Source organism: Sturnira hondurensis, unplaced genomic scaffold (assembly GCF_014824575.4).
Source record: "Sturnira hondurensis isolate 20B ecotype Veracruz unplaced genomic scaffold, ASM1482457v3 Scaffold0001721, whole genome shotgun sequence".
NCBI lineage: Eukaryota > Metazoa > Chordata > Mammalia > Chiroptera > Phyllostomidae > Sturnira > Sturnira hondurensis.
The window spans coordinates 334,817-361,271 of NW_028074352.1; the positions used below are offsets into that span (position 1 = coordinate 334,817).

The 26,455-nt window shown below is 39.6% G+C and overlaps 1 protein-coding gene across 5 annotated transcripts in view; it reads right to left on the reverse strand.

Moving 5' to 3' along the window:
* AFF1 (ALF transcription elongation factor 1) overlaps nt 1–26,455 on the reverse strand; it is a 195,718-nt gene that overhangs the window by 49,778 nt on the left and 119,485 nt on the right. For 4 of the 5 annotated variants that reach the window (XM_037030548.1, XM_037030574.1, XM_037030539.1 and 1 more), the window contains 3 exons: nt 8,325–8,369; nt 2,713–2,799; nt 1,684–1,720 (listed from right to left, as the gene is read on the reverse strand). In XM_037030548.1, coding sequence (XP_036886443.1) covers nt 1,684–1,720; nt 2,713–2,799; nt 8,325–8,369 — 169 coding nt within the window. The remainder of the gene's footprint in view (nt 1–1,683; nt 1,721–2,712; nt 2,800–8,324; nt 8,370–26,455) is intronic. The other variant, XM_037030557.1, reaches the window with a different exon arrangement.

Below are 26,455 nucleotides of genomic sequence, written 5' to 3' on the forward strand. Positions count from 1 at the left end.
GGCAGAGAGATATGTAGGAAGAGTCACCTCCCTGGAACATCTATCTCTACGCTCCCTCCCCCCGGCACACGCACATGCACACTCACACGCACACACAACCTGCTTTGGTCTCCCCACCATCTGAAGACTGAAACTTCATAGCCTGGGCACTTACCACACAGTACTAATGAACTAAATGATTACAAATACCCTGGCCAATTTTGTAAGGCATAAACTACGTTGTATGTATTGAGGTACAAAGATTTTACAGGGTTACTGATGAAGAATTTCCAGAAAAGCTGGAAATGGTTACCTTTCTTCTGTTTACCCCTAAATTTTCAAGTATTTATAATCCATTAAAGGGGTTCCGAAATGAATTATATGGTGAATACCATATAGAGGGGCTAAAGAAGCAACATACTGTATTCTTTATGAAGGTTTCTCACTTTTATGTTCAAAAAAAAGCAAAAAAAAAAAAAAACCCCACAGGAATCACACAAAATATCCCACCCAGTTCTTATACAGGGCTTGGCAAAAGTAGGTTTATCGTTGTTTGTATAGAAAAATACATGCAGGGTATGACTGTTACAATCACTTTATTAACTCAGAAGATTGTCACTCAATACTTCAAACATACTTTTGCTCACCCTTGTATACAATTCCTAGATTATAATGCTTAGAGAGTTTCATTCAAGATATTTATCATGTTTCAGGTAATACAAATTATATTTGTTAAAGACTTAACTAAGACATCTTCATGAAGTCTTTGCAACAATTTGAAATTCTGCCTAAAGAACAGTGTTGGGAACTGCTCTGCCTGGTTTCAGGAACTGTAGCTGCCCCCCATGGCTAAGGCTGAGTGAATGACCTCCGGAATGCGAGCCACTAAGGAGACAAAGCTTGTCCCCTGCCCCCAATACTTGGTCGGTTAGTCTATGATGGGTAAGACCCCTCAGGGGGGCAACCTAAGCCAGACACGATCACTTAGGAGGCCATCATGGAAGGACTCGGGGGCTGCAACAAAGAGGGAGCGATGGACCCTCGCCCCCCAGCTATTCTGACATAGCCTGAGTCCCCATTTCTGTCTGGGAGAAGCGCTTCCTGGCTCTAATCCACTTAAGCCTAAAAACCTATGATGGGGAAGGTGGTTCAGTCCTGTGCTGGAAAGGGCGGGTTCCCTGGGTGATCAGGCCTAAGAAAGAATACATAAAATCCTGTGAAACCTGCTTTGTTTAGAATGTTCTCATTTAAATGATAAGTGCCCAAGCAAGAAGTTTGTTCCTCAAAGTTTTATGGTTCTTTAGCTATCTGACCCTAACTGAGAATAAGCTCTCATAGTTCTTTGAATGCTATCTATTGTTTGATCCTTACCTGTATTCTTGTGCAAACGAACCCAATAAAAGCCCCTTGAGGAAGGGGCTCTTGACCCTTCTCCTTTGAGAGATTGGCCACCTTTCCTCCCCAAGCAGATTACATCTTGGTAGTTTCACGTTCATCCATGGTGGATGGGGGGACTTTGTGGGCAAAGTTTCCCCCACAGAACAGCTTTACATTTGCCCTTCCTTCCTAGTCTTTCATGGCTGGAAGCCCTTATCTCTGCCAGGGCATTTGTCATTCATGGTTTTTGTGTGTTTTTTAATATTAAAAGAGTTAAAATGATGCTTTGTTCTTCAGTGCAATAATCAGCTGCACACATTTACTTACTTTGGTTTTGGGTTGCAGAACTGATGTGCTGAGAATCCTAGAAAGAAAAATAAAAATCTCCAGTTATTAAGGCTTATAAATCTAAGGTCCCATCATTTCTAAATCTATTAAATGCTGATAAATATAATTTTTACATAAATTAGGTTTTATTGCTTCCCTTCTTTCTTAGAGGCTATTTTTCCTTTGGTATTGAGCAAAAATTTTTTTAAAATAAAGTATATATAATGGTTTACCTTGAAACCAGTAATAATGAATTATCTTTAATAAAAAACTATCAGAGAATATCTAGTTAGTAAAGTATCATTAGTAAAGTATCTAATGTGGCAAATACTGGCTTAGGTAGACATAACCTTTTTAAAACAATTATCACGGAAAGGGATAGCTATACTATATTAATAATGTGCATGCACAGCAAGCTAGACAGAACACAGACCTAAAGATGATATTGCTACATTCTAAAGGCTAGCCTAAAGTATGATCCCCCCCAAAAGAAAAATGGTAGTGTTTTTATTTTTAATGCACTGCTCACAAATACTGCAACAGAAACATGTAAGTCAGCTGCTGGTTGGTTTGTTATTAAAGCCAGCACAAGAGAAGCTAATCATGTTAAACTTTAAGAAAATTTACGAGGTGTGAGTAGTGTAGGATATCTGTGTGCATGTATGTATGTAGGTATATATGTATGTGTGCATGTATACATACATACGTATATGTCTAAACTGCCTCAATTCTCCTGTATCTGTGTTTCCCCATTTCTCAGTAATGACCCTCAAATGAGAGCATTTACTGAAAAGCCCCGAATGGCTTCATAAGCTACAAAACTCTTTACAAATGTAAGATGTTCTTACTGACATAATTTGGAGAATAGAGTGTCTGAAAGCATTATGAAGTACTTCAGAAGCCAAATTAATTGTGATTTTAACCCAATTGCCAAAGATTTCAACAAGTAATAATTGACTAATCTGGCTCACAGCAACACCCAGACTTTTCACCATGGATACAGCGCCTGCTACACTCGAAAGGAATTACCTTCGTGGGAAAAGGAAATCTGGAGGGCTCTGCTGTACTAGGGGTATGTATTGCTGTCAGGGGAGGAGGCCACGAATGGGTCATTTCCTGAAAAGAAATTTGGAAAGGGAAAAAAAGTCAGTTACAAATAGAACATTTACTGCTACTTAACTTTTTAAACAATGTAGAATGAATTGATGGTAAATGAAAAGTGAAACTTTAAAAGTTATTTCATTTACTTTTTTTAAAATGCCTACTTAATGGGCTATGTTCAAAAGCTGAAGATTTCCAAAATCAGTTCAAAAAAGAAAAAAAAGAGCACAGAACAGGAGTAGTTTTAACACTCTGAGTATTATAAAGCATAAAAACACGGTCTTACCAGAGCTTACGTAACTGAAAGCTGAGTCTGCCCAATGCTTTCTTTCTCCCTCAGCTTCTTTATTACATTTCCTGGAATTATTAAGTTCAAAGGAAGAAGAATTTTCCTGTTTGACTTGAGCAAACAAGTAATACAGGTCACTTGTTCCTCTTGGGAGAGGATTCAATGGATTTGACCCTTCCTTGATACATACACATATTAGTACATGAGCCTGGTTAGGGGGAGAGAGCCTTGAAAAATTATCTTCCATTTCCATTAACAGAAGTTTAATTTCTATTCCCTCTTCATAGAGGCAAGGTTTCTAAATCTTATAAATTAATACATTTATCTTTACATAACTTTTTCTCTCAGCACATTCATGAATTATATTTTACTTTGATAAAAATAAAAATCATTGGGAAACCCACTGCCCTTTGTTAAAGAGCTGAAACGGCACTGGAGAGCCTCACTTCTGACCCTGCTGTTTCGCAGATGTGAAAACTGAGATCCAAAATGACTGGACTGGGTACCCTTGGAAGAAACAATTTGAAATTCTACCTAAAGAACAGCTTTATGTTTGCCCTCCCTTCTGGGAAACGGGCATAAAGACCAGTGGCTGAGGGCACAGAATACAGGTCTCTTGCTTTCCCAGTCTAAGAGAGAAAAAAAAAAACACTCCCACATGTATAGAGTGAGAGCAGAGCAGACTTTCTGAACACTTTTAACAATCCAACATGGAGTTACTATCAGCCATGACAGTTAAGCCAAGCGCTATGTCAAGACTGAGGTAATGGGGTAAACGGGAACTCCCAAAACAACTCAAGTCTGGACACTCGGACGAGGGCTTCATCTGGACACTGATGTGAGTAGAACCTCTGCCCATTGTGGCCGTTAAGAACCGAGAGCTCCAACCACTTGAGGCTGGAACCTGGCTGAACCACTGGTCACACCGGGCGCCCTGCAGGACTCCCAGGCCACCGTGTGTGTGCTGCCTCTGCAACCACCTGGCTGCGACTGACGCTCGCCCCTCTGCCTGCAGACACCGCCAGTGACTGGGAACTTGCTCTGGACACTTGTTCTGTTCACTTCTACGTGTATGTAACTCTACCAGCTTAGTGGGGAGGTGTTCCCGAGTAAACCTCACATGGTGGAAAGATGCCAGCAGGTGTGAGTGACTCCTTTCAGGGATGCTCCCTTGCCCATGACACTACATGTGTCAGACCTGCCGGGACACAGGCATAAAGACTGACAGGCAACTCTCTGCCAGCAATCTGATGATCCCACCTCAGGCCTTATTACCTCCTCTCTACAACACGCCGTGTATTATAACACTTCATTTTCTTCAAAATACTGACCAGCCTTTCTATGACCACGAAAGTGCCCACTGATCCTTGCCAACAACTGGACACGGAACTCTAGCAGGTTCTTTCCAACCCCAGCTTCCACCCGCATCTTCCCTGGCCTATTCCCACAGCTACTCTCTAGGTTGCTACAGCCCCAGGATGAACATAAATGACCTAACACAGTAACAAGCAAAGTAACTGATGCTGGGGTTTCCTTGAGTAATTTTTATTAAAAGTGAAAGTGTCCCCTTATCCAGCCATTGGTTTGGTTGAGTACAAAGGAGAAGTTCTGTGCTAAAATGTACAAGCTCTGGAGCCAAAGGCCCAGCCTGGAACCCCAAATCTGACCCTCACCAGCCCTGTGAGCCTGGGCTGTCTGAGCATTCTGTGCCTCAGTTCTCAGTGACAGGTAGACTGAGACCAATTATTGTCGGAAGAGCTAAGGATAATTTACACAAAATGCTGGGATACAAGGTGCATACACAGCACTTAAAAAATTAAAAGCATTTCACCTTTTAATTAAAAGCCTAGCTTTTAAAGAACTTCAATACTGCATCAAACAGAGCTCTTTGCCATTTTATTTATCTGACCATTATAACGCTACAGTGTAAAAACACAATTAATTCAGAAGCTAGCTGTCTGAGATACCACACTTAAATATTCCAAGAATTTCTTCAGGATTTGTTTAAAATTCTGCCCTGGCTGGTGTGGCTCAGTGAACTGAGTGCCAGCCTGTGTACCAAAGGGTCACCAGTTCGATTCCCAGTCAGAGCACATGCCTGGATTGCAGGCCAGGTCCCCACATTTCTCTCCTTTCCTTTCTCCTTCCCTTCCTCTCTCTGAAAATAAATATTTTTTTAAAAGAATTTGTCTAAAATTCCAATTAATTTAGAATTCCAATCTATGACTTTTAGTCACCAATTATTCCCAGAAAACACCCACTGTCCTCTCAATGCCTAAGGCTGTCCTGGCTACAGTTGGAATGTGCATAAACACTCTCAGGTCCTAAGCAGTTTGCTGGTAGTCTGACAGAATTTATGTCCTTTCCTAAATGCCTAGCTTAGGAGAGACATTTAGGCCTTAAGAGAATTGGGACCATAAGGAGAGGAAGCTGCCCAGAATTGCAAGGCCATGAATCTGCTCCAAGCCTTAACAGTGACATATCACACCAGGGGGGTAGAAATACGTGCCACTGCCCCAGTCCTGGCCTCTGGGTGACACAGCTGCTGTCACTGCTCTACACACAGTCTAGTTCTTGCTGTTCTGTAAGAACACACCACTCCGTTCCCCTCTCAAGGTTTCTGCACTGTTTCCTCTGCTTAGTCATTTGCCTGCTATAATGACTCATACCACTTATCAATATCTGACATTTTATTATATATTCACCTTCCCCACTGTGACATCCATAAGAGCAAGGGCTCTGTCTTATTTATATGGCTTCTCCAGTGCCTATTAAAGTATTTGAAGCTTAGTGGGTATGCGTTGAATAAATGAGTGAACAAACAATTGTGTTACCACTCATTGTATCAATGTCGCACTGAGGTAACACTACAAGTTCTGCATTATTCCCTAAAGAGATTATAGAGTCTGAACCACTGTAAACAGAAATCCTGAGCTATTTTCATTCACACACTACAGAGGGCACATCGCCCTGTCTGAATCCTGTGCATGACCAATTCCTGGTTTCTAGCAGTGTCTGCTATCTTCTTAGTCCATCAGGCTGTAGAAGTTATAGGTCACCACTTCCCCTTCATTAAAACACTTCCACCCTTAATACGTCCCCTAGAGAGCCAAACAAGATCATCCATGATTGATTTTGTCTTTTAGAAAACTGTTTACTGCCTCTATTGCCCACGAGAAAGATTTGTGTCAGGATTCCCGGCAATCTTCATCAACTGCCGGTACAAGTTAAGAATGGGAACCATGAGGAAGAGGAAAGTATCTGGACCAACATCAGAGAGAAAGAGAGTGGAATGGATCCCGGGGGTCACCTGTTAGTCCAGGGCCTTTATTTTAGCAGTGAGGAGACTGAGGCCCAGGGAGAACACACAACTTAACTGAGGCCACAGATGGAGGAAAAGGGTATAGACTCTAAGAGATCAGCACATTTGATCTCCCTATTTACAGTTTTCAAGTTAAAATAATCACCTGTTGGTTATGTTAACCATTCAGTTCCAAACATTTCCAAGTTAGTAAGAATTCGTTAATGTGATGCTGGGTGAGGGGGGCGGTGGATGAGTTTATTAAATTGAAAATGCTTGTCTGAAGCTCTAACACCACATCCTAGATAAAGGATTCGACAGTCATATACCACCACACACCAAAACCTAAGAGAAGCACTTGACATACACAAAGACAACTGATCTATATCGTTGTATTTACTTTGGAAATAGTTATAAAACAAATCACACACAACTTCAGGGGAAATGGGATGGCCATATTTGCTAAGTCATTTGTTGTTTTTATGACTCACCATACCGAAAAATTTCAGAAATACCAGTGAGAGCATCAAATAGAACTTGATCAAGATAATTGTTTATTATTATTCATGTCTGATGGTTAACAAAACTTTCTCATTTTTAGGAGGACAAAGTATGCTTCCTTAGAGGTATTTCTTTCTCAGAAAATCTTAACTACAGTATAATGGGACAAAAGGCTGTAAAACAAACATAGTTTCCAAACATCTGGTTAGACTCTGCTTTTATAAAAATTTCATAAGTGAAAAGGTAATGAGTACACTTAATTATTTGTTTCAGCTCCACCTCACTTTACAATGAAAAATTAAAGGAAAAAGAGTCAACAATAGAGATACAAATTAATAGATACATGTGTCAAATATATTTCTATCCTATTTCCAAGAAAACTAGAAAACTTACAGAAAAAGATAAAGAGTATCATTAAAATTGACATGGAAGAAAATTAAAAGCTATAGAGGAATGAAAAATAAATAAAACTCTCAATTAATATAATTACTATAACTGAGCATTAATTTCAACTCTAGATTTCCTAGAAATTAAAGCCAAAAAGGGAAACATAACAGTTTACCGTTCTTTTCTAATAAAAAGAAAGCATGCTGGTTCATGGAGGGAAACTCCCCTCCTTGGAACTAAATCCTACAAAGAACTTGTCATCCTCGTGAAAGAAAACTTGAGTGAACAAGTGACGGGTTCAATGATGTGTTTGTAGGAGCAGCACACTGTTCATGGCACACTTGACAAACTGGAGCAAAAAATAAGCTTTCCCTGTAGGTCTAAAATATCCACTTGCTTTCTGTTTTTCTTTTTACCTCTTTAAAAAATCATGGTCTTGGCTCTGGACAGGCAGCTCTGTTGGTTAGAGCATTGTTGTGATATGCCAAGGTCATGGGTTTGATTCCCAATCAGGACACATACAAGAATCAACCGACGAATGTATCAATAAGTAGAACAGCAATGCATCAATCGACCTCTGTCCTTTTTCTCTCTCAACAAGAAAACATTTAAATGATAAATGTACGGTCTCACTGAAGATAAGGCTATACACATGAGATGCCACCTACGGACCACCACAAGGTGTAAATCACGCACTTGTTAGCAGCTGATGCTGCCCGCACTGCACCACTGCAGGCAGTTTCCCCTCTGGGAAGCGGGTAACTCTCCCCAGTGTCTGACAACCACCAAACTTGAGAGAGAGAGAGAGAGAGGTCTTGAAACTCTGGTCCAAATGCCCTGCAGTTTGAGGATGCCATTTTTGTTTAATAAAATCTGTCCACGAGTTCCACTGTGTTTTTAGGCTCCCTTCATTACTGCTCTGGTAATTTTTCTTTTGGAAATGTTTGGGGTAGGGTTATATAAAAAGATTTTAAGTGGCAACTTTTCACTGAAGTCAAAGTAACCAGATATATGCTCTCCTACTTAAACATTTCAAGTGAGAAACAGTAACGATAAACTCACCTTCAGAATCTCTTCAACACAATGGACTTCACTGGAATAGGTCTGCTGAAAGTGAAAAGAAAGAAAAAAATAAGCACACAAAAAATTACAGTATTAGCAGATGCTGGTATTAACCACAGCAATACTCTCATAAGTGGAATCACCTTAGGATCCCACCTTGTACCTGTAAAATATTAGAAACTTTACACCCTGGATTAACTAAAACAGAAGAGATGAACCTGACTTAATCAGAGGAGAAGGGGTTCTACAGGATATAATAACAGACTAATTATGGCCCCCAGGTCAAAAGTTTCCAATGGAAAATCCGTATAGTAAAGAAATTTAGGATACTCTTCAATCTAGGGGAATAACAAATATAACAGGGTGGAGGCAGAAAGAAATAAAGTAAAACCAGTGCTTTACAGTTTGCTCCTTCAGAGCAACATCTGTCCAGTGAGGCAAGTTAAATGAACACAAAGATGGCGATGATCCAAACGCCTTAGTATAAGTCTACAGTAAGGAGGCCAACATCCAATTAAGGGTAATTTTTTGGTAATATTTTCACTGGCCAAAATATTAATTTTAAAGGGAAATGTCTCTAGCTACACTTCAGATCAGTATTTTGATCTTTGATATGCTTAAAAAATATGTACATATGTACACACAGTCAATACTTCCCCAGAGAAAGACACTGTCTTGGTGTCTGCTCCCAGCATCTTGGAGAAAGGACCCACTACTTATAGCTCTGCCCTAACCCCAGCTAAACAACGATGGTTGCTGCTGCCAATACCACCAGAGATACTGTCTAGAAAATGTCATTTTACAGTCTTTATATTTTTACGTGCAGAGAAAATGGAAAAGTTAAATCTTTTAAAGCAAAAAAAAATAAAGAAACCCTTTTCCTATAACTAGAGACATGAAACAAAACTCATGACTTCATGGTTTTCAAAGGAACAGTAACTTCTGATGTGCACCAATTCATGAGCCAAGTGCCCGGGGCAAGTTCCCTGCAACACACACCCTCCCGCAGCTGCCACTGCTGTGCAGACAGCACTGGCCCTCCCAGTCAGTTTGGTGCAATATCTGACTCACAGCTATGGGAGATGGAAAAAGGCTCTTTTCCTGGCCATTGTTTCTAATTTGAGGTAGTGTAATATGGCATTGGTGGCTGCTAATAACTGAATTAGAGTTTATAAGTGTGTTTCCTTCATTTTACTCTTTTTTTTATTTTAGTTTATTCTTACAGGAAGAAGGAAAAAATAAGAAAAGAACATATGACATTCACACTGTCCTACAAGTGACTCTAATGGACATGTCAAAATTCAAATGTGATTTGACCTGCCTAAGTCCATTTTTACAGCGCATAAATTTCATGGAATGGGTTTTATTGAAATATTTGTAGTCCGTTATTTTTGAGGTGGGGCCTGGAAGTTACAAGGCACAATGCAGGAGTCCCAGCTATCTTTAGTTTCTGCAGCCCCGCACGACCTGCCTCCAGGCATCGTACACATCAACAACTGGACCTGCTTACTCCCTCTCTGTTTTCAAAGCCATTAACAGATGCCTAAAATCTGAACCAAACATTAATGTCCAAGCATTTTAGCAGAAATGAATGCTGTTTTGACTTGAGGTTAAAATGTAATTATGGTCTCACTTTTTCACATGCATCATTAGGAAAAAGAACAATTAGAAGTTGAAGGTGAATCAATAGAACAGAGCACATGACGAGAGGGACTCCAGTCAAACAGTCCCCTCACACAGTCTGTTGCTGGAAGGGGAATCCAATTACAAAATGTAGCAATCAATGAAAAAGTGAAGCATGCTGGAAAGAGTTTGCCCACTGCTTCCAAGAGTGAGACCGAAAGGCTACAACTCAGGACACTAAGACTTTCTCATCTTCATAATGACTCAAGCAGTCAACACTTAGCCAAGATGCGTCATGTCACTAAAGACTCATTTTTTTCTCAATTTTAACTACATGAGGCTGACAGCCATGGGGGTGCGGGGGTGGAGGGACTGAGCAGAAAGAAAAGGGGCCCATGAACACGGACAACACCGTGCTGACTCTGGGGGCGGAGGCGCTAGGTGGAGGCAGAATGGGGTGTAAGGGGGGGAAATGATAATGGAAAAAATAAAATAAAAAATAAACTATTAAAAAACAAAATTAATATCTTTATTACATGAGACAAACCAGCACTGAAGACATTTTTCCATAGCTGACTGTTTATTAGTTTCACAGTAAGATACATATTGTTAAACAGTCACCATATGACCTGTTAAAAATTCTGAATATGTTCTTAGGCTCAAGCAATAATTGGTTAATTTACTATGAACTTTCCTATGAGGTCCATTATAGAAGTGGGAATATTTCAAAGGGGTTTAGGGATGCCATTTCAAATACTTGAGAATACATCATATTTAAAGATCTCTAAGCAGCACTTTATAATGTCAAATAACTGGAAATGATCAATAAATGACCAATAATAGCAGTCCAGATAAAAAGCTTTACAGTACACCAAGCAGTATTTTATGCAGATATAAAATAATAATGTAAATATATGTACTTGCATGGAAAAATGCTAAGATACATTTCACTTTTTCTTTAGAAATTTCACACAGAAAAATTTCAGGAATCGTGTAAGAAATTCCCACAAATGCATCAAATTCCCTAAATGTTGGCATTCTACCACATTTGTCTTATAGTTTTCTCTCTCTCTGCCCACGTACACATCTATACTGAACTGTCTGAAAGTTAGAGAATTAGTCAATGCTCCTTTACCCCTAAAGGTTTCTGTGCACCAAGGTACATGTAAAACTGCATCTAAAAGAGAGGAGGTAAGGACATAGTCTGTGTATTGGAACCCATTTTATGTCCCATCTACCTGAGATCCGTAGCTCCACTCCTCCCCCAAATCAGACACTCTTAAACTAGAGTATAGCTATTTCAGATGTGTTTGCAGAGCAAGATGCGGAAGAGGAGGCTGCCTTGTTTAATGAAGTACAACTTGGCTCCTCCAAGTCTGCCACTGGCAGGCAGGAGACTTTCAAAAAGGGAGGAGCAGTTCAACAAACCATCCTGGCCTGATCCCTTGCGTAAAATCCACCACCTCCACTGGTTCTCCAGCTGAGCCCTGCCACTCCTGCCCCGGGGTTCCCTTTCACACTGTGGCCAAAACGGAAGCATCAGCCTCCCTTCAGTACAGCTGAAGATCTTCAGTAAGACATCCTTAAAGAATACAAGAGGATAAAAAGGAATGATAAAAGTCTATCCTAGTCGCATGACTCAAGATGCTGTAGGCCACAAGACACTTAACAGCTACAAATCTCGCTGCTGGTTACAAGTCAGGTGCCTTGAGGAGACAGTACTCCCTTCCTGGGGTCCTGTGGGTGGACAGCCCCCCCAGGAGCCACCTCACTTCCCCAGTGGGGTATGGCCTAAGCACAAGAACTATAATTCTATTTTTTTTAAAAGACAGCAGCTATTGGGTTGGCCAAAAGTTCATTTGGTTTTTCCATACACTGGCTCTAGTAGTGCTTAGTTGTCTTTAACTTCATTCGAAACAATTTTCTTAGATTGCACTGTGATAGCTGTCATGTCAGCGTGCATTTAAAAAAAACTTATTAAAACTGGTGAGTTTTTGTGCAGCTGTTTTAATACTGAAGATGAAAGAAGCCATGCAACATTTTCAGCATATAATGCTTTACTACTTCAAGATAGGTAAAAATACAACTGAAATGCAAAAAAAAAAAAGATGTATGACATGTATGGAGAAGGTGCTATGACTGAGTGAATGTGTCAAAAATGGTTTCCAAAGTTTCTTGGTACTACCGACATTTTGGCTAAATAATTCTTTGCTATGGGGGTGTCTTATGCATTGGAAGGTGTTTAGCAGCACCCCTAGTCTCTACCCACTGGAAGCCAATAGCAGGAGATAACTAACATACTCAAAATATCCAAATCAATAAACTTACTGGTGAAAATGAAATATCTGTCTTTTCTTTTGTGGAAAAAGCCATGAGGACTTTTTGGCCAATCGAATCCTTATTGACAACATATTGTACGTGATAGTGCATTAAACTCTCTATAAACTCTCTACATTCTCTCCATTTGATATCATTTATTATAAGATTCGCCATCATTAGCTTGGCAGGGGGAGAAAGCTACCGCCCTAAAGGAACCCACCAACTCTAGATACATCCCTCAGGACAGGCACTTCAGACCAGAAAAGGCAGCAATGCTGGCCTTGGTCTGATTTCTCACTCCTCTTGGAATAGCACTGTGTAATCATAAGGAAATGCACTGATTCCAAAATAAAGTATATTAGTGAATGTCTTCTAAGCATGGCACAGTTTGTTTTAATAAGCTAAAAAGAACTGGACTGAAGAAATATACCTTACCACTGAGACCAGGAAGCTCTCGCAATACTGTGTTTTAAGTCTCTCAAGTTTCAACAGAGCAGCACTTTTACAACAATGCAATTCTCAAAAACGCTCAGTTATCACCATCCAGAAACTGCAGGGAGCACAAAGGCAGCGTGCTGAGGAAGGAAGCCACAGATCTTGGATTCCAGTTCTGGCCCTGCAGTCCTGGATGAGATTCAACTCATTTGTGACGACTTCCTGGTGGCAAGGAAGGCATAGCATTTCCAATCTGAATCGCTTCAGAGGGTTGGTATGAAGGTCAAATGTAAAACCTGAACATTCCCTGACTCCCTCCCTCCTGAAATTGCGCATGTGCTCCCACAGCTGTACGTACTTTCCTGTCAAAGCACGGCACGTTTTGTCTCTGCTGCGTCCAGATTACAAATGCTGGGTAGCAGGGAATGGTGCTGCCTTGCTGAATCACCTGTCACATGCTGCTGGCTGGTATGTGTTCCACCGCAGAACTCAAAATACGACAGTAAGTTTCCAATTCCAATTTCTAGAGCTTTAAAGACTTACTAAACACTGTTGCTTGTCTGAATTATAAGTTAACTTCTTAATTAACAAACTACATGGAAATAAACACCCTAAGGACAGAGAGGAATTGTTTTTGAATCGTTTTCTCTTTAGAAACACTAAGATACTCTTTGAAACTATTTTCACATGTCAGATTGGCAAAACAAAAAACGAAGGACTGACAATACTATATCTGAGAGACAGATGTGGGGAAACAGGCATTCAGTACCTGAGCGGTGGGAACACCCTGGTGGGTGGGAAGGTAAAGCAGCCCAGCCTCTGAAGATAGCAATTTGGTGACAGTCACCAATTCTAGTTTCTCATACTCTGGCCCAGCAATCTGACTCCTAACACCAACTGCTACATGTACAAAAAGACCTATGTACAAGTTACTCACTTCAGCCTAATTTGAAAATAGAAGATACTGGAAACCATCTAAACGCCCATCTATAGATAACTGGCTGAGAGAACTGTAGTACCTGCAGCTTCCACAGAAACAACTGTGCAGCTACGACAAAGGGGAGGCTCTTCATGCGTCGATTTATCTCTAAGACACTGATAAATAGGAGGAAAAGAAAACTAAGATGCAGTATGTGCCAGTATTTCTGTAAATGAAAGGTAACAGTAAGAAAAGAACGTGTCTGTAGAGTTACTTATTATGCATAAAATACCGTTGGGAATAACACGTTAGAAATTATTTCTAAAAAATAACTAAAATTTTCCTAAAAAAACTAAACTAGGTGGCTGGGAGTTAGGAGGAAGATCTTCACTATATATCTTTTTATATCTTTTAATTTATGAAGTACAAAATATGTTATCTAGTCATAAATAAAAACAAAAATTAAATTGAGATAAAAAAAACTGGGGATAAAATTCTTTTCAAAATATACCTAAATGTCTGCCACATCTGCTTTATTTGCTATTAGCATTCCTCTATGCAGTTTTCTACTCCCCAGGACACACCTGTTTGCATACGCCCCAGTTTCCTCCTTGGTGCCCTGGGCTTGCCCCAGCTACCACTCAGCACGCTGCCCTGGTCGCAGATTTACAGTCAACTTCCCCAAATGGACAGCGAGGTGCTCCTGTGGGAAACCCATGCTCTTAAAACAGGGCCCCGTGTTTGCTGGCTAGTTCACTCTTGTTTCCCAAACTAGACTACATATATAGTTCTCGAAACAGGGGTGTTTGTTTTTGTTTTCTTTTTTTGCAGGGGGATTCCTCTTTTGATCAGTCACACTTAAATACTAAGCAAATACATTTGAAACACATAAAGCCTCACAGGATTGTTCTGAGAAAGAAATGAGACAATACCTGTTAAAGCTAATGCCATACAAATAAATTCAAGCATTTATCATTAAGATACTGTAATCAGTATTTCCAAGAAACAGATTAGAGGAGGAAACCAGAAGGCCTGCCTCAACAAGGTTTTGACATAAAATTAACTTTATTCTGGGAACACACAGCAAGTTACCCAAATAAGTAGGCATACTGCCTGGGTGTTCCTGCTTCAGCTGGGAAAGGCAGAAAGGTGCTAGCAGGGCTTCTTCAGAAGTATCACACCCTCTGGACAACTAGCCACACCCAGAATTGTAAGAAAAGAAGTTTGGAAAGCTCCAGACAGACTTATGAATACACCCATAGTATAGATTTCTCTTTTTAGCCTTTTTAAATCCTTACCCATGGACATTTTTTCCTGACTTTAGAAGAGGGAGCAGAGAGAGAGATAGGCAGGCAGGCAGGCAGGCAGGCAGGCAGACAGACAGACACATCAACTGCCTACCTCTCATAGACTCTCCAACTAGAGATCAAACCTCAACCTAAGCATGTGCCCCGACCAGAAATCGAACGCGTGACCTTTATGTGTATGAGACGATGCTCCAGCTGAGCCCCACCTGCCAGGGTGGTACATATTTTTTTTAAAAAAAGAAAGCTATAGGTTGTTAATATGGAAGGAGGGATAATGAGTTAGAAAACAGAAAGCAAGATACTCTTAACAGTTTCTTAAAGAATAATAGTATTATTATATAAATTGAAAACTGACTTTGTTAAATTATCCCTTCAAAAAATTAAACACCCTCCATGCCTTCCCAAATATTTTCAAATAATGAAAAGGGCTGACATAGTTTTTTAAAGGTGATAAACTCCTAAAAGGCAATAAAGTATTAGTCACACGGACCCTGAAAGCCTCTTTTAAACACTGAACTGTCTGTGAGACGTGAAGACTAACAGTTAGTGTTATGCTAATTGTAGAAATCTCTACAAGTTCTCCAAATAAATTTTTCAAGGAGAGGAAAAAAGATTGAGAAAGGCCAAGATGATTTAAAATTGATAAGCAATCTATAGGTCACCTACAGTCATCATCCAACAAAGATGTGCTGTGAAAAAGCCAAGCAATTGTACTCATGCAGGAGCATCTAGAAAAGACCAGAGAGTATGGAAACAGGCAAGTCACAAACACAAGCTACCCTTTTCTTGAAGTCTTCCTTCGCCTGACTGTCCCGTCACCTTCAGCTCTGAAAGGCGAGCCATGCTGTTCTAACCTGTCTTCTCTAGACTGGCTTCTGGGACTGGAGTTGATTCCCCTGTCTCCTTCCAGGGACTTAGCATAATTCTGGACTAATACAGGAATCCAAGTAATATTTGTGAAATAAATAAATCTGATTTTATGATCTCATGGCATCTTCAACAAAATCCAGAAACATGAGCTTGCCCAAAATTATAGAATAAGTGAATCCTGAAATTTTTTTCTATATTTTGGAAGCAATATGTTTGCTCACGATTTTCAACCCATGTGCCACAAGAATTCTTGAAACATGCGATATCTGACTATGTAGTCAGGGACACTGACCTCTGTCCCTTAGATTGTCAAATAAAAAATGACAATAGCCAATAAACAATAGCTGTCTGGTGTGAATGAATCAAAAATATACCTTTTTTGTCAGATCAGCAAAAAATATATTTTTTGGTGTGCTGCAGAATTTTAGTAAATACTGCATTTTCCCATGGATAGTGTACACCCACATTTGTGAGCATTATACATGGGATTATTATGTCCATGTTATGTAATCATTGTACCCATGTATAATGCACATCCTTATTTTTTCCTTCAAAAATTTGGGGGGAAAAGTGTGCATTATACATGACAGAATATGGTAGTTTATGTATGCCATGAGATGAAAAAGGTTGAAAATTGCTGGTCTAAACTGTAAAATATCATGCCTTTGATAAAAGGTCATGTGAGACCCCATGAAGCCCACTGTGGGCATAGCAACCATGAAGACTGGCTAAAAACCACTGCTTAAAAAAAGAAAAGGCACCACAAAAAACAAGTCTTGATGCTGATTCTACTCCAGTGATGATAAACTGACAAGTTCTTTCAAATGGCCTAACTATATGATTTATCTCCCCCTCCAAAACAATTCTTACTAAAACAACCTCCTTTTTAGGTGGGATTTAAATTTTATTTTTGAGTGGGTGCATTAATTTGCAAAGCATGAGTGCCTTTTCAATTAAAATATGTACTGCAGAGAAGGTGTGAAACTGTAGTTTGACAGTGCTCTGCCACACGCTCACTCCATCCCCACCTAGCCTGCCTCTTTCTCTCTCCCACCCCTCACCTTATACAGACATACCCAGACACACAAGTGTTCTCTAAAAAAATCACATTAACTGAGGGTTCTGAGTCTCAAATAACACTAGGAAATTACTTTGTCCACCATGACCAGATTTATAGATACATAAACCTCTATCACTGCTCCTTCTTTGAGCACATATGTCTATCAAATTCAAGGACAAACGATGATCAGGAACCATGTCTAATTCTGTATTTCATAGGGTGCCTGGACATTTTTTTCTTCAGAGCTGGGTATAAGGCGAGTCTATAGCATCACAAGAAAAAAACTTTCCATCAGTTTCTGGATGAGGCTGAAAGAAACTGAAGTCATAGAATCAGATAAACCACTTAATCCATGCTTTGTCTGAAAAGACCTGAAGATTTTGTCCTGGGTTTATTACAGCAGTAATCCCAACAGTCCTCTCTGGGCTAGGTGCTGTCTGTCTGTCTCCTGACATCGATGATTTTTAAAAACAAAAAACAGACCCCAGCAGGGGAAAAGGGAAAGAAAATTACTAAAGCAGTAGGCTAGAGGGATACATACTCTGAGGGAACAATCTAAACTTCAAACTACCCTGGGGATTACCAATTCTATAATAAACACAGAGAGAAAGCAAATAGACAGCGCCTTGCCCTTACATCTTAATTCTCAATGAGTAGATTTTGTTTTGTTTTGTTTTGTTTTTGCGGGGGGGGGGGGACTTTAATGTTGGATAACAAAAAACCAGGTTACTTGCCAGGGTCTATAAAAGGGCCAAAGAGCATTCTGTAGAAAGTACAACTCATTTAATACTATGATGTTATGGTTATAAATCATTTATTTAATCCTATCATCAAAGAGCACCCAAATTTAAGAGGCAATTTTGTTTTCTTCTAATCTATTGAAAACCAGATTCAGCCATTCTTTTTAGGAAAATAAAATAAAAAGTTTAGTGATTCCACTGAATCTCTGGTAGATTTAATCTTTTCTTTGTCCTGCATTATTTTTGTATGTAAATTTGGTCTGAAAGGACAGAAAAATTACATCAAACTTCCAGGAAAACTCATCTGATAAACTGATTTACTGAAGAAAAGTGAAAATACGTTTAATGACAACGTTTTGAATAAATATTTAGTCACTCAACAAGTGCCAGTATTTTTTGTTTTTTTATAAATATAAGGGGTGGGGCAGTTAAATATATATTAAAAATTATTCTTGAATTTCTTAAAATAGGCATTAAAATGTGCCAAGGAGAAATTTTCTTTGCTAGTAAAATAAATGTTACCTAAAGCTTCTAAATTTAAAACTTGTGTGAGCATCCATAGCATATATGACCCAAATTCAGAAAGTGGCAGTAGGTTTATACCCATTTTGAAGACGTGACGCAGCCAGCAGCTCTCCTTGCATCTTCATCCATCTCAATGTATTGCTCTCACAGTCCCTGGCCCATCTCATTCCCTCACACTGACACTGACACACACACGTGATGAAGAAATTTAAAAGTACTCTTTTGATTTTATTCTACATCCCTGCTCCAGGTCTCCAACTTTTAGAGTTTGAAGGCACAGTGTTACTCAACCACATTTGTCAAAACTCCCCAATGTTCTTGCTTCGACTGTAGTTCCTGCTTCTGCCTTTCCAATCTAAACTCTTCCAGAGTAGAGTCTAGGTGCCACAGAAAGGATAATACGAAAAAGAGGCAATCACTGTGATAGCAACAAAAGCAACTTTGAAAATTGCGTTTAAATGATGGGAGAGTCAGACAAGCAGCAGTCAATTCTCTCTCAGTTGTCACATAAGTCCAACTGTGACTCTCTGGACTCATTCACATGCCTGGCTCACAGCCAGCTGGGAGAATGCTCCCGGAGCCCACTTCATTTTCTGATACCATCAGAATCACACAGCCGGTTTGGGGGATGGAAAGGCTGAGGGGGAGGGGCATGTGCCTTTTTTTTAAAAAGATCTTTCTTCCAACTTTAAGTTCTTTAATTGGTCGACAGCCAAATCCTCTGTAAAAATACACAAATGCAGAGCATTTTGTGTATCACCACAATAATGCTCTCTGAAAAGTTTCTGGTTGGCTCCTGAGCAGATAAGGCTTATCTGTTTTACTCTGTTTTGGGTAAAACTTTTAAGAGGAATCTCAATGTCAGACAGTTATTTCCTTAATACAATTCTCTCAAAAGATTATTGAAGGAAAAAAAACTAATTTTTTTCTGGACTTAACTGGAACACAGGCTTAAAAAAAATTACAGTGTGGGACTTAAGTCACTAGAAAATTCTACTACTTCCTAAATTCGGGGTAACAGGTTCTCCAACATATTTTATGGCATACTTCCTAACAAAAAAAGAAGCCACACAGTATTACCTGAATTCAAGTCAATCAAGGAAGAGTTTGCAATGTATAACTTGAGGGTTCTCCCTCTTTTCTCATTATCTCTGCCCAATTTCTCAGCTCTCATGGCTGACAGAAGATTCACTACTGTTAACTTTATAGTAAGTAAATTTTATCTCCTGAGAGAAAAGTGGAAACACTGTCATCTCCTGCAACTAGATTTTCATCCCATAAATTTACACCCCCCCCCAAGATACACTGTGTGACCACAAACTACACTGAATAAATGAATGAGACCCATAAAGATAAAGAACATTATGAGTTACCCACTACACCTGCTTGTACTGGAGTATGACTACTCTGAAATATTCCTAGACCAGCAGAAATCAATACTACTATAATTGGGTAGGAGTTACACAATCTTTTAAATCTGACTTAAATTCCATTTGTTTGCTGAAAAACAAAAACAAGGTAATAAAAGCTGGGGGTGGGTAGAGGAGAGGGCGGGGCAGAGGGGGTGGAGGAAGGTGTACACACACACATATTTATGCCTTTAACTGCTGGTATCTTTAATTTATACCTTTAACTTTAGGAAAACAAAAGACACCATCAACATATACTGAGTTATCTAGAAATTTAAGACCAGAGCTTGAAAGATGGACCAAAATATCAAAGTGGTAAGAAGCTGCTTATTTTTAAATGTTTTTAATCTCCTTAAAACACATTTTCCAAAAATATGCTGCAATTTATACAAATACCAAAGTACAATATTATATTTTCTCTACTCTTACTACATTATTTCATTAGAAAGAGAAACAGGGAAGAGAGAAGAAAAATCCATAACCCAAACCCACAGCCACCCAAATCTCAAGAGGCAGTCCAAGTCTCTAGTGGCAGCTGAAAGGGAAAAGAAAGCCACCCCACACCACCTGTCTGCTACCTATCCAGTGTATACCAAGGGAGGGGACGTGGGAGGAGCTGAATACCTGTGGCTGGAAAGCTTATTTACCTTGTTTATAAGGTCGTGCACACAGTGGCACTGAACTACAGAGGTTACTTTGATCATTCTTTGATGTTAGCCCTAACAGGAGGCAAAAAAGAAAGAGAGAGGGAGAAAGGAAAAGAAGTGAGAAAACAGGGAGGTTGTTTTGAGGTCTTTCTCCTACCTCCTCTTCCCCACCTGAACTTCAGGCTTGCACTTCCTCGTACCTACTACGGGGCAGCCGTACACTGTGGGGCACTTACCGTTTTCAACATGCCTTACTGCCTTCCTACATGGTAAACAAGCTTTCCTGTTTTCATACATCCCTTTGGCAGCCCCTAATGGTGCCACTAGGTGCCTGTCTTTTGTGCTGTTGGCTGCAATGGCGGCCCTGATAGGAAAGAACTTTTCATTTCTTCCCTAGTACTGAGCCATAAGAAGCTATGAGTGCTCCCAGGCACAACTCCCCTGGCTCTGCTCCTAAAAATGCTCTCGCAAGTACACCGTTGCTTAGCAATATTTGCCTTCCCCCTGTACATTTGAAATTGGCAACATCTGTCCCTTTGGCAGTTTTGACTTGTGCAAAGCACCATGCTCATAGTTTAAAAATATACAGCTTTATGAAATGGGCAATCCTCTACTCTTCCCACCCCCCTGCAAACCTCCTAAATGGCTTAATCTTTGCTTATACAAGTCAATCTAAAAATCTACAGGATTTAAGGCAGCTGATAGTGAATGTTGCCAAATATATGTCAGCCACTAGTGGGAGTTCCTTTAAATCCCACCTAATAAATAGTGTATTTGCACAATTACCCCTGAAAATGTGTCTGAACTAAAGACCTCTTTTAGTTCATAATTTTCTATACAACTAATTCTACCACCAGGTATCATATGTACATACATATTAGTAAGACAAGATATAAAGGCAATTTATTCATGCAGTAAGTAAGAGAATTTCATGCTCATATTACAGCCCAACCTTACGAATACATGCATGCCTGCATGGACCAACGGCAACAAACCTAAAAAAATCTACAGGGGGTGGGGGTGCGGTAGAGAGCGAAGTTCATTTAATTACAACATCATGAATTTTATTTTTTTAATTTATCCTTCAACATAGTCACTTTAGTATTTTACTGAAGTTACTCACTAACACTAAAGCAGTTCATAATATTGTAATTTTATGCATCAGAAAAAACTAACATAAAAAAGTAAAACTTTTTATGGGTAGTATATATGTTCTGCATAATTACTTTTTATCTAGCACATCAACAGGAAATAAAAATTGGAATGATAAGAATAATAGTCAGCTAAGTACTGAACAATATTCTGTGCATTTCAACCTCACTATGTAGATATTCTAGTTCTTTTTAGCCAAACCAATTTTGACATATTAGAAACACATGTTTTCGAAGACAATCTATAAGAACGGAGTTCCAGGTACAAAGTAAAGGCTGACCTACTCCTTTCATCAAGTCTCTACCTAGAGCTTATTATAGAAGCAGAAAAGACTGGCTGATACTTACAGCCACTAAAAATATACCCAAAAGGTCCTTGACTCTGAGGATTTCATGATAGCTGTGAAAGTGTATAATACACATGGATTTGGAATCCTGCTTAGCCACAAATGTAAATTCAATAACCTACATCCTACTTCTCACTTGCTATTTGCCCAGATAACACAGTAATTCTTCTGAAGTTTAAACTGAGTTTCAATGCAGTTTATGGAAGGAGCTTGAGCAGACTTTGCAAACTGGAAGATTCTCAAAAATCTCAGGTGTTTCTCCAAGTCATCCCCAATGCTTCTGGCCTTACAGGGTAGTGCTTATGCGCTGGCTAGATTCCGAGTCTCACACACCAGCTTCCAGTTACAAATCTGCCAGGGACCAATTGCTGAGCTCACTGCATGGAAAGGGCTCCAGCACAGTACGTGGTCCACAGTACATTCTCAACAAAATACAGACATCACGTGGATTATTACACTATACTATCCTACCACGGCACAGAAGTCTGTCCTTTTTTCCCCTTTCTTCCATTCTAAGCTTTCCCACTTCTCCACAGCATCAACCAGACACAATTTTTACTTAATGGCTGTCTATGGAAACTTCCTCTGGAATGGGGAAGGGAATGCTAAAGGAATGGATGACAACACATTTCATATCTTTTAATACATGTATAGTACAACCCTTGCTTGCACCTCCCTGATTTACCCTGAAAGAGCCAAAGTCTCTCCAGCTCCGAAGAAGTCATCATCTACTGAACAGTGGGGGCTGCAATATGTTTCTAGTGAATTCTGAGTTAACTAATGCATGGAAAATATGGTAATGGGTAGAGGCTGGAATCCTGCCTGGGTCCTAGGGAATAGGAGGATGGAGGAGCTGGGGCAGGGGCTGTGGTGCTGTCCACCAGGCCAGTGCTGATAAACCTGTAGGGTTCTGCCCCATAGGACTCCCACCCCTGTTCAAGCCACACACTGAACAGAGACAAGGAGCATAAAGGCTTCCCCTGAGAAGAGCTGCATAATTAGATGGAGAAAGCAAAGACCGGTCAGGTCAATACTGCCTTTCTCCCTAACTGTTCCTGTACAGTGTACAGCAGCAATTTTCAACTGGTGTGCTGCAGGATTTTCAACTGGCGTGCCACAGAATTTTAAAGCATGCAATACCTAACTATTTAGTCAGGGGCGCTGACCTTTCTCCCTTAGGTTGTCCAAAAAAAAAAAAAGAAAAGAAAAGAAAAGAGCCAACACAACGATAGCCATCTAGTATGAATGAATCAAAATTATACCTATTTTTTGCAAATAAATTTATGTGTGCCATGAGATGGAAAAGGCTGAAAATTGCTGATCTACAGGGCAATGATGGTCCACTAGACAGCTGAACCCCCGGGGGGGTTTACTAAACCAACTACTAGAGCTATATTGAGTATTAGTCTATTCTGAAATTCTGCCATCAGATTTGCTCTTAAGAATGAATGCCATAATCTATCCTACTGTGCCAATCAGTAAATTATTGTTTGCAAACAAAATAAAACACAGGCTGTTTAACAGTCTTATTCAAATCAGCTATATGTTAACATTAATACATAATGATTCTCTACCGTATTCTGATATCCCCTGTACTATTTTCACCTCTGAAAATGTTCAAATACATACAGTGCAGCTCAAGTCTCCTTCAAATCCTGTACACCAAGCAATAACTTGCAGGACAACCTACTGGCAAAGTCAGAAGTAAGTTTCAAAAAGTGCTATTATAAAAGCCTTCTGAAAGACATTCCCCACTCCAGAAAAACTTTCCACATGTATGGTATTCGCTGGAGGAGTAGCAGCTGTCAGTAGTAGAAATATGTATTAAGAACCAGTTGAACAGAGCAAGTAGAGGAAGGGGGAAAGAAAATAATGGAGAAATTTAATTCTGAACTGAGGGAAGTTCTTCAGGCATGAAGAGGTCCTTCATTCGTAAAGACAAGAAAAAATTTTAGGTCACTCCATGCCTCAAGCTTATCTATCTTCTATGACACTATTCCATCTCCAACTGAACTTTAGATTTTTTCCTCCATAATTCAAAATATAGTATAAAACAGTTTTATCCAAACTTCAGTCATTTTCACAATACCATGACAGTTGATACCTTATTGTAATAGTACCTGCACTGTTTTATTTAAATCACCTTATGATCAACTCACTTTTTTACCTGTCCTCATCCGAAGTAACAAAGTGTATGAAATTCTGGGTTTCATGTGTTAGTATACATATTTCTCCTAACTCACATTAAGTTACATAAAATAAAGACTGGTGCCCCTGTTCTCTCAGACATTCATGTATCAATCCATACTTTTTGAACGAAATCTGAATGGGCATCTTGGATCATTTTGACTCCCTCCCTGGTAAAAGCATCCTGCTTTATTAACTTATACAAGTGTCACCGTCTTCTGTATTAGATCCAGGAAGTAGTCACAAATCACATGAAAATATGCCCGCTCGTGCCTATCTCTTACTGCATTTGTGACTCAGACCACAAAATGCTATGTGATCTGTGGTTCAGAGCCATCATTTTTCTCCCATTTTGTGTCATGATGCCCACGTACAACTGAAAGCTGGCCCCATGCAGATCTCACTATAACTAGTGTAATTCCGGAATCCTGGAAATACAGCAGGTACTCAGTACTCTGTTAGTGGCACAAAATATTTATTCAAATCTCATTTTTAAAAGCATCGTGTTTTAAAATCTGAGGAAAATTTAAACCCATGACACAGAAATTTGTGATTTCACCAAAACAACTGGGAAATGCCCTCAAACCAACCCAGAACATTAGGACACTTCTTCATATCCTGGCGACTTTAAACATAGTTGTAAAGGCAATAAAGACAACCTAAAGACAGGTAATAAACAACTTTCCTACAGGGTGAATTTGCTTTCATTGTCGTGTGCATCAAGGGAAAGTGGGTCGTCCCAAACCTACTATCCCATTTCATGTTCACAACAGCCCTGTAGGTCAGGTAGAACTGTCCCATTTAATGGTGGAGGAAAATGAACCCAAATATTCCAACCCCACAGCATAATCCTTTAGGAACATCACATCCCACTTACATTTCTTTAAAGCCTTAACATTCAAGTCTAAAAAAAACATCTAAATTTCAGATTCCAAGCCAAGGCAAAGAGGTGAATTCACCACATTTACTCACACATAGAGACAACGTTAAAAATAACTATGACAGTGATGTAGACAAGACAGTTATTTATTAAACAGTGTTTACTACACGCCAGTCACTGATCTAAGGGTACGGTGTACATTTTATTTTTTTTATTGTTGTTCAGTCACAGTTGTCCCCATTTCCTCCCATCCCCATTGCTCTCCCCTGCCCAACCCAACACCAGCTCCCAAAGACAACTGCTACCCCACTGTACTTGTCTGAGAGTCCTTTATACATGTTCCTTGACCCATCCCTTTCTTTCCCCCATTATGCCCCTCACCCTCCCCCGTGGTCACTTTAGTTCGTTCTTTACTTCCATGTCTCTGTTTTTTTTTCTTTTGCTCATTTGTTTGTTTTATTGATTAAGTTCCACTTATAGGTGAGATTATATGGTATTTGTCTTTCACCACCTGGCTTATTTCACTTAGCGTAATGCTCTCCAGTTCCATGCATGCTGTCACACAGGGTAGGAATTCATTCTTTCTTTCTGCTGCACAGTATTCCATTGTGTAAATGCACCATAGTTTTTTAATCTACTCATTTACTGATGGGCACTTAGGCTGTTTCCAGCACTTGGCTGTTGTCAATAGTGCTGATATGAACATAGGGTAGCATAGATTCTTTTGAATTGGTGTTTCAAGAGTCTTATAACATAATCCCAACAGTGGAATTGCTGGGTCAAAATGTAGTTCCATTTTTAGTTTTTTCAGGAAATTCCATACTGTTTTCCACAGTGGCTGCACCAGTTGGCATTCCCACCAACAGTGCACTAGGGTTTCCTTTTCTCCAAACCCTCTCCAGTACTTGTTTGTTGATTTGTTTATGATGGCCATTCTGACCAATGTGAAATGGTATCTCATTGTGGTTTTAATTTGCATCTCTCTAATAGCTAATGATGTTGAGCATCTTTTCATATGCCAATAGGCCCTTTGTATGTCTTCCTTAGAGAAGTCTCCGTTTAGGTCTTTTGCTCATTTTTAATTGGATTGTTTGTCTTCCTGGTGTGGAGCCACGTGAGATTTTTATATGTTCTGGAGACCAAATCCTTGTCTGAAGTACCATTAGCAAGTATGTTTTCCCTTACGGTTGGTTCCTTTTTTATTCTGCTGATTTTTTAAAAAAATTTGACTTATTTTTAGAGTGAGAGAAACGGAGGGAGAGAAGAAGAAGAACATCAGTGTGTGAGAGATTCTGCAGTTGGTTGCCTCTTGCACACCCCCAGCTGGGAACCTGGCCTGCAACCCAGGCATGTGCCCTGACTGAAAATCAAACTGGCGACTGTTTGGTTTGAAGACAAGCACTAAAACCAGAGCCACCACACTAACCAGGGCTTAGCTGATGTTTTCTTTAGCTGCACAAAAGCTTTTTAATTTGATGTAGTCTCATTTGTTTATTTTTTCCTTTATACCCCTTGCCCTAGGGACATATGGGTGAAAATATTGCTGTGTAGAGTATCTGAAAATTTCCTGCCTATGTTCTTCTGTAGAACTTTTATTGTGTCACAACTTATATTTAAGTCTTTTCTCCATCTTGAGTTTATTCTTGTGTATGGTGCAAGTTGGTGATTGAGTTTCATTTCTTTCCATATAGCTGTCCAGATCTCCCAACACC